Raw genomic sequence first — 9,314 nt, forward strand, 5'->3', positions numbered from 1 at the left:
GAAATACCTTTACCCCGGAATACTTGAACTTTTCTACCTAATGCTGCCAGTCACATGACCAAATGCCAGACCATTAGTCATGCCAGCTCAGCCAAAGGTGGGAGGGGGTAGCATTTAGGTAAGCAATTTGCCAGAACTCCGATCCTCCTCCTTCATCAGAGACCACATGGGCAATGGGCTGGCTGTTGGCCATGTAACCAGAAGTGGCAAGGAGAAGAATTTAGGGGGGTGGGGGGGTGGAGATACAGGTCCACTTTAAAAGGTTGCAGATGACTCATGAATAGGGGGATTGGATATGCAGGGAAACTAGTAGTCATCAGAGGTCAACTCCAGAATGGAGAAAGGTTGGAGCCCCTGTCAAAGCCTAGGGGGTGTGCGTTTTGTGAATGGCCAGGAGGAAATGGGGGAAGAGCCACATCCATAGTGGAATGTATGAGACCTGCAGCGCTTATATCTAAGTGGGCCAAAAGTACTTCCCCCGGCATGTAAATGAGCAGATGTACTTAATGTAGTAGAAAGCTAACGGGGAGTGGGGGGTGGACTATGAAGCAACACAATGTACAACTGCTTGGACCATTGCTGTCTATGCCCCTCTGGTTTTAATCTCACTTCCTGTTACCAAGGTGTCGGAGAGACAGGAAGTGATGAAAAATCTCACCAATGTGGCCGTAGTGTGTAGCACAGCAGTCAGACACCTACCTGTAATTTTGGGGATGCCCTCCAACTTTGGCACAGGTAATGTGATCAGGATGCCGAGGTCGGTGCCCACCCACAGCAAGCCTTGGCATATCATCAGGGTGGTGACTCGGGGGTTCTTCTGCCCTGTGGAGAGAGAGAGAGAGAGGATATGGGGGGGGATGAGGTTGGGGGGGGGCAGAGACAGAAGGAACTACAAAGCCGTCTTTGACCTGCTGCACCTTGTAGTCGAGTTATCGTCTTCCATCAGAAGAAAAAAAAAAAAAAGGCGCTCGCTTCCTGCCGGGGATTAACATGTTGAGGGTGTCAGCTCGGATTATGTCTGACGCTCGCTGATTGTCTCCAGGCTGGAGCCAGGGAGAGGGGCCCCGGTCCAATCTGTACTGTATCGTTAGCTGCACACTCCATATCCTAAACATCCAGCTTGACAAGCAACCCCGGGACAGACATCAAGCTGGCCCATCAGCCGCGCTCTGACATCTCATCTCCACTAATTATCTATTCTCTGCTGTGGAGACATAACATCTGCTTAATAGCGGAGCACCGACGCACCTGGGGGCCCCGCTCTGTGCACCCGCTACCGTACTGGCAGAGGGGCCAGTGCAAAGTAACCCTTCCGCTTCCTCCCAAGTCATGAACTGACTCCCTTCCCAGGGATCACAGGACTGAGAAAGTGTTTTATTTCTGCTCAGGTCACCCGAAGACTCCTCTCTATAGGCAGCGGGCCGATCGCAGGGGATCTGCTGGCTATGGACCCACAAAAGGGGCCACAAATATCAACCTAATGAATGTATAGTGGAAAAATAAAAATTGACATATATGATGCAGACTGAGGAGCAATGACCGCCTGGAGTCCCAAGACTTTCTCTTTTTAACCAGCAAGTCCCAGGCATTACCCGGCAATGACAGAGGCTAGTCCCAGGCATTACCCGGCAGTGACAGAGGCAAGTCCCAGGCATTACCCGACAATGACAGAGGCAAGTCCCAGGCATTACCCGACAATGACAGAGGCAAGTCCCAGGCATTACCCGACAATGACAGAGGCAAGTCCCAGGCATTACCCGACAATGACAGAGGCAAGTCCCAGGCATTACCCGACAATGACAGAGGCAAGTCCCAGGCATTACCCGACAATGACAGAGGCAAGTCCCAGGCATTACCCGACAATGACAGAGGCAAGTCCCAGGCATTACCCGACAATGACAGAGGCAAGTCCCAGGCATTACCCGACAATGACAGAGGCAAGTCCCAGGCATTACCCGACAATGACAGAGGCAAGTCCCAGGCATTACCCGACAATGACAGAGGCAAGTCCCAGGCATTACCCGACAATGACAGAGGCAAGTCCCAGGCATTACCCGACAATGACAGAGGCAAGTCCCAGGCATTACCCGACAATGACAGAGGCAAGTCCCAGGCATTACCCGACAATGACAGAGGCAAGTCCCAGGCATTACCCGACAATGACAGAGGCAAGTCCCAGGCATTACCCGACAATGACAGAGGCAAGTCCCAGGCATTACCCGACAATGACAGAGGCAAGTCCCAGGCATTACCCGACAATGACAGAGGCAAGTCCCAGGCATTACCCGACAATGACAGAGGCAAGTCCCAGGCATTACCCGACAATGACAGAGGCAAGTCCCAGGCATTACCCGACAATGACAGAGGCAAGTCCCAGGCATTACCCGACAATGACAGAGGCAAGTCCCAGGCATTACCCGACAATGACAGAGGCAAGTCCCAGGCATTACCCGACAATGACAGAGGCAAGTCCCAGGCATTACCCGACAATGACAGAGGCAAGTCCCAGGCATTACCCGACAATGACAGAGGCAAGTCCCAGGCATTACCCGACAATGACAGAGGCAAGTCCCAGGCATTACCCGACAATGACAGAGGCAAGTCCCAGGCATTACCCGACAATGACAGAGGCAAGTCCCAGGCATTACCCGACAATGACAGAGGCAAGTCCCAGGCATTACCCGACAATGACAGAGGCAAGTCCCAGGCATTACCCGACAATGACAGAGGCAAGTCCCAGGCATTACCCGACAATGACAGAGGCAAGTCCCAGGCATTACCCGACAATGACAGAGGCAAGTCCCAGGCATTACCCGACAATGACAGAGGCAAGTCCCAGGCATTACCCGACAATGACAGAGGCAAGTCCCAGGCATTACCCGACAATGACAGAGGCAAGTCCCAGGCATTACCCGACAATGACAGAGGCAAGTCCCAGGCATTACCCGACAATGACAGAGGCAAGTCCCAGGCATTACCCGACAATGACAGAGGCAAGTCCCAGGCATTACCCGACAATGACAGAGGCAAGTCCCAGGCATTACCCGACAATGACAGAGGCAAGTCCCAGGCATTACCCGGCAATGACAGAGGCAAGTCCCAGGCATTACCCGGCAATTACAATGACAAGACTAAACCATTACCTGGCAGTGACAAGGTGCGAGTAGAAATGTTTATTTCTTGCAGAAGTTCCAGAGTTTCGGTGTGGAAGAGACGTATCGATGAGCCCTCCGAGAACGCCATCCACACCCCTCCGCCGGCTCTTATCATGTGAGTAACACGAACCCCCTCATCCTGAATGGCCTCGAAATTCTGCGAAAGAAGGAATGAGAGGCGACATGGAGGAAATACGGGGTAAAGGGTACAACAGTACACACCAACCTATGACCGCTGGATTGAGTGGCAATTTCATGTCTACAGACAGTCCCAGACCACCAATCCTGGGGTGAAAGATCAATCAGACCTGAACATACCATCTGACCGCTATAGTTTTACCCTATATGAGCTGACTCTGCATGCTTGGGTGGGCCAGACATCCAAGGTTATACCTGGGAACCTCAGCAATAAGTTATCACCTGATGGATCTAGTCCGGGTCACATGAGAGAGATCAGATGCAGTGGAAAATAGTCTGTGACCCCATTGGGGAAAATTTCCTGCTGACAATGCCACCAATAATGCCAATCTCAGCGTTACCCCACCAGACTTCTGCTTGTGATATCGCCCCCTTGTGGACGCTATGGTCTCTGCATTCAGTGGGATTGTACTCGTAGAAATGCATTCATGATTTCTTTCTTCTTGTCGCAGGGCAGGAGAACCGCTCCACGCCGAACTGGATGGACTTAACCAACAAGCTCCCCTCCGGGGCATGGAATCAAGAGCCGAGGAAGAAATTCCAGGCGAAGACTAATTAATTTTCGCCCCCCTCCCTCTGTTAATCAATAGTTGTAATTAAATTACGGTTACAATTCTTCCTGCAATAAACTGCCACTATGTCATTACCAGGCACAGCGACGAGCAAACTCAATGGAGCAGAGCGCCATTCCGAGGCCCAGGTTACTAAGCATGACGCAGGCGCTACAACCAATTTCCCGGGAGGACTGGGGGGGTGGGGGGTGAGCCGCAGTCAATGCACACGACCTGGCTGACTCTACTCTGTTTACTTCTGATAAGCTTCTGGAATGCCACCAGTTCAGTACAGCGCTGAGATGGCGTTTATAAATGGAAGCGCGTTCTATGGCTGTGACCACCAAACAATGGCTCGGGACCTGCAGAAACCATTGGTGGGGGCTCAGCTGCCTGGAAACAAACTGCATTAAAGCCCAATAAAACCCTTGGTTTAAATGAGCTAAATACATTCCAGGAGCATCAAAACAAGGGATGGAGGCCCAGCATGACATGTGCGCGTTGGCTATGCAAATACAGCCTGCCTAGGAACGCCCACTCCTCCAGACTGACACCCAACCAAAAACAGTGCCATCGGACTTACCTGGACCTTGAGGAGCTCCGTCTCCAGCACGGTCACTCGATTGCGGCAGCTGGCCCATATGCAGTCATCCAGGGCAAGCAGGGCGTGGACAGGGCTTGTTCCTACCCGCACGGTGGAGGGGTTTTCGGGATCCCATAATCCACCTGGGAGGAGGCAGAGAGATCAGTTAAAGTATTACATGTTATGGCCTAAAGTATGTAGACCTCCCTCCAATGATGGAGTTCAGGTGCCTCCAGTGAAGGCTCTGTTAATACTCCATCATACAAAGACATTGTGGACAATTGAGCTCTTCCAACCTTGTGGTAGGTTTGGTGAAGACCCTTTTCTGTTCCACTACGACCCCGATTCCTGACCTCAACCCTACTGAACACCTTTGGGATGAAGAGGAAAGCTGATAATGAGCCCGGTCATCTCATCCAACATCAGTACCTGACCTCCCGGACAAGAATGCGCGACTGGAGCTTTTCCAGACCCTGCGGACCCAGCTCGCCACAACCAGAGCAGTAATCCTGGGCGGTGATTTTACATTGCGCCGCAAGGTTTATTGACGTTCTATTTTGAAGGTATTTGATGTGGATCCTACGGACCACAGACTTAGTACGGGGTAATGCGGTGTCATGAATGACGTGGAGGGCTCAGGACTCTTGTCTTGCGCTACACGTCAGGCATCTCGCCGCAGTGCGAATGTAATTTATTGTGTGATTGAGCTGTATTGCTATCTGGTGTTTATGCGCTGCGTCGCAGTACGAGGTTGAATGTACCCCGATTGTATAGCTTGTTTTTGTATATTTTATTACATTAATAAAGTATATTTTTCAATCAAAAATCAGTACCTGACCTTACGAATGTGCACAAAGTTCCACAGGCACTCCCACCCTTTTATCCTGAGTGACATCTATTAATAAATGGATTTGCATTGACTTGCGAGCTTCTGTCGTGCCAGTTTGCGGGTGACATCTACATTTTAAGCTGTTTTGTGTGCAGCGCCATCCGCTGTCATTTCAAGCACCCACCTACTTTTTTGGGGATTTCCGGTAGGGAGTGCTACATGATTTATGAGTTTTTTTCCTTGGGTCCATGGAACCAGCTTTCTAGCCAATCAGGAAGCCAGGCAGCCAGTCATTACACGACGCCCAGCTTCCTGATTGGCTGGGAAGCCGGCTCCATGCTCCCTCACATCATGTCAGAACTTCTCAAAAAACATCTCAGAAGGGGGAACTCCATATTAATAGCCATGATTTCGTAATGGGATGTCCAACGAGATCACAAAGAAGTGAGGGTCCGGGGTCCACAAACTATTGGCCACATATCAGTGTATAGCACAAACCATGGAATTATGGATGGAATAGGGACCACTTCCCTTTGTTTCCTGTCCCGTAGACACAACAGGAAGTGAGTGGACTTCTCCGGAAAGTGAGATCCCCTCTTGGATTTCCCCTCACCTCCTGTTCTGGTGACAGCTTATTTCTCTGATCACTTTCTGTTGTCACCAAAACAAGTAGCAAAAGGTGAAACCTCCCAGCGAGGGCAATAAAAGAACCTGATAAGGGTTTCAGCAGTGGACCACCAAACCAAAATGAGCTTTAGATCTGCTTTAATATAATCAGACCCGAGTTCTCCTCTAAGTGCCGATATTTCGGTTGGCGCTAGGTGCGCAGGGTTGAGGTCTCACCTGGGTTCTGCGGGTACAGCGCCAACGTGCCATCTTGCAGCCCGGCACACAGGTGTGTGCAGCTCAGTCTCAGGCAGAGGACGGGCTGTAGGCCGGGACTCCGGAGCGCCATCAGACAGGTGGATCCGGTGTCTACGCTGCTGTACACCAGAATGCTGGAAGAGAAAAGATGGCGGTTACGGGAGGAGGGTGGGCGTTCGGAGGGCCTGTCACGCCGCGCGTATAGCGGAGGAGGAATCAGTCTCATCTGTCGGGAGACGTAAATATATCAAACTCTGTAAAAACTGCGCACGGGTTCCCCTCCCCCCTCCCAAGCGGTACAACGCAGTCCTCATTTATTATTCATCGCAACATCGCTGTTATACATCCTGATACAAACTCATATACCTGCCTGGAAGGAGATGATAAACCGATCGTGGCGACGGGAGAGCGCCGATCGGATTCCGCTGTGCTCCGGGAGCGGCAGACTAAACCTACCTACAGACACGCACCGTCCGCGATCACGGAACAAACTGTATATGAATATAATAGAAGAAGATACCCATCCCCCGCAACTTCCTGATCCTGCCAGGAAACAGCACTTCCTATTGCAGGCTGACAACTCAAAAGCCACTGCATAGCAATTAGCAGCACGGTTGTCACCCTGTCATGCAAGCCCATCGGGTTGCCTATCTGATAGATTCGAGTACTCTGGACTCCGGGCACAAACACTCTCATTGAAATATATTCCTCAATAGCTAAAAGGATATAAATACCCTCTGTGTGCGTCAAACCTTTTTGCAAACCCGGATATTACCATATATAAAAAAAATGCAGAAAAGTGATTGGCCCATATTCCGGTGACATCATACAGGGAGGTGCGGTGATCTCTCTTACCTCCCGTCCTGAAGGCCCACACACACCGCCGGCTGCACAGGCGCAAACGTACAATCCTCTTCCTTTTCCTCGCTCTCCTCGCCCTCCTTGGCGCACACGTTCTCCACGCACAGGACGCAGGATGGCAGAGGGAATGCCTTCAGCATCCGCGGGGAGGTGTGGTTCAGGGAGAAGATCTGGATTTGGCCTACCCCTCCTTCCTGACCCCCTCCGACCTGCCGAGAGAGACCAGAGACCTGGTGACCACCTGCACTGCCCGGCTCACAACATGGAGATCAGAGAATCCAAAACAGCAATTTCCTTCTTTATTTATATACAAAGTAACACAAATGTATCAATAATGTACATGAGCCATAAGAGGGCTAGATCTATTAGAGCCGGAAACCCCACCAGGGATGGGGGGGGGGCCCTCATAATGGGCACAGCAGGTGTACAGACCCGGGAACTCAGCACAGGGATGTGTAACTTACCCATAAGTAGCCCTGAGGAAGTGACGTACTGACGGAGGAGAATCCCAGGAGGAAGTTTTGTACAGGAGTGTGAATGGCTCCGCCCAACTGCAACCAGAACAGAGATAACAGAAGATCAATCAGACTGAATGAAAGGCGGGTTATGTCCTGGAGACAGTCATGGAGAAGAGGAATTGCTGTGGTCACATGACCAGCAGGTCAGATCCGGGGAGGAACGGAGTCTGTAGAGTAGGAGAAGCAACCTCGGCACTTCAGCTGTGCTCAGACTCCCTACCCCATCATACCTCTGCCTCTGGGAGCCATGCCTGTGGCTGTTAGTTTTGCAATGCATCATGGGAGTTGTTGTTGCACTACAGCTAAAGTGCCGAGGTTGCCCCTTCCGTAGAACCTCCAGGCAGCTACTAGTCCCCTAATCTCCCACAATGCTTTTAAACTCCCATAGTGGGTTGCAGGATACCCCCAGGTTCCCAATGAGACCCCAACCTCCCACAATGACCCCCCCAGCCTCCCACAATGCTCTCAATCTCCCACATATCCTCTCAGCCTGTGCAAAGTCTCCATCCCTCCAAGTGTCCCCAACCTCCCACAGTGGCCAGCAGTCCCCCCCACCCACTTTGCACAGTGGCCCCATCCTCCCACAGCGATATCCAGTCTGCCAAAGCCCCCAGCCCCCTCCAGAGACCACATCTCCACAGTTGCCCCCAACAGCACCTCTCATCCTTCACAGGGCAACCAAGTCTATGGCAGAGTCCCCTAACCCTCATCCACCCTCACAGTGACCCCCAGCCCCATCCAGAAGACTTTCCCAGGTCTCACCAAGGTGGAGGACCCCTGAGCACTTCTAATGGCCCAGACATTGTCCATCAGAAGCCCCCAGTCACGTCCCCATCCCCCGCTATCCAATTTACTTCACATTATGGAAGATTGGCCACTGTGTAGCAATTACAATCTGCATTCATTTCCTCCCTTTTAAGATGATGAAAGGAAGATTTAACCTAGTCGGGGATCTGAACCTGACCAGCCGGAGTCTGCGTACACCTTATACGGTGCCCATGATCTTCATCCTCCGGATTCACAGAACGATCATACATAGCAAGGGAACATGTCTCAGCAGGTCATTCTATTCTTTGTGCCGCCATTTATAAAAAACCTGTCTGACCCGAGACGATCCCGGTGTCAATGTCTGTCATTTGCAGGGAAAGAGTTGCCGATTTCCCATTGCCGTCTGCTCAGCCACAGGAACGTGAATGCAAAAAGTGGAAGACATTTCTACAATGTATCGTCCCGAGATCAAAATGTGCCTTGTGGTCTCACAAGTCCAAAGAAACATCACCTTTGTAGCCTACAGTGTGACCCCGACTCCGAGACCATCTAATGACCCCGACTCCATCTAATGACCCCGACTCCGAGACCATCTAATGACCCCGACTCCGAGACCATCTAATGACCCCGACTCCAAGACCATCTAATGACCCCGACTCCGAGACCCTCTAACGACCCCGAGACCCTCTAATGACCCTGAGACCATCTAAAGCCCCCGAGACCATCTAATGACCATGCAAAGGCTTACCTGCAAGTCAGAGGCTTTGGTGGAGAACGCCGGGAGACGACAGACCAGAGTTGGCGACCAGAACGGGATCTTTGTCTTCTTCTCTTCTTCAGGGCACAGCCAGCCGGGCTGGTTCTCCTCTCCTGGGGGGACACAGATGGGGAAAGTGTAGAAGAGGAGCCACATAAGGGGGGTGGGAAAAGAATACTGAAGAAGAAGAGAGGAGATGATAAGAGATAGATGGATCAATAGATAGATAA

At 51.5% G+C, this 9,314-nt stretch overlaps 1 protein-coding gene across 1 annotated transcript in view; it reads right to left on the reverse strand.

Annotated features, from left to right (window-relative positions):
* Positions 1-9,314, reverse strand: part of ARHGEF10L (Rho guanine nucleotide exchange factor 10 like) — a 35,843-nt gene that overhangs the window by 1,673 nt on the left and 24,856 nt on the right. Inside the window, exons 12-18 of the mRNA XM_018573204.1 lie at positions 9,076-9,197; positions 7,506-7,592; positions 7,036-7,250; positions 6,160-6,314; positions 4,488-4,630; positions 3,144-3,312; positions 700-822 (exon numbers count right to left, since the gene is read on the reverse strand). Coding sequence (XP_018428706.1) covers positions 700-822; positions 3,144-3,312; positions 4,488-4,630; positions 6,160-6,314; positions 7,036-7,250; positions 7,506-7,592; positions 9,076-9,197 — 1,014 coding nt within the window. The remainder of the gene's footprint in view (positions 1-699; positions 823-3,143; positions 3,313-4,487; positions 4,631-6,159; positions 6,315-7,035; positions 7,251-7,505; positions 7,593-9,075; positions 9,198-9,314) is intronic.

Source organism: Nanorana parkeri, unplaced genomic scaffold, assembly GCF_000935625.1.
Source record: "Nanorana parkeri isolate BGI_ZX_2015 unplaced genomic scaffold, ASM93562v1 scaffold2271, whole genome shotgun sequence".
NCBI classification, from domain to species: Eukaryota; Metazoa; Chordata; class Amphibia; order Anura; family Dicroglossidae; genus Nanorana; species Nanorana parkeri.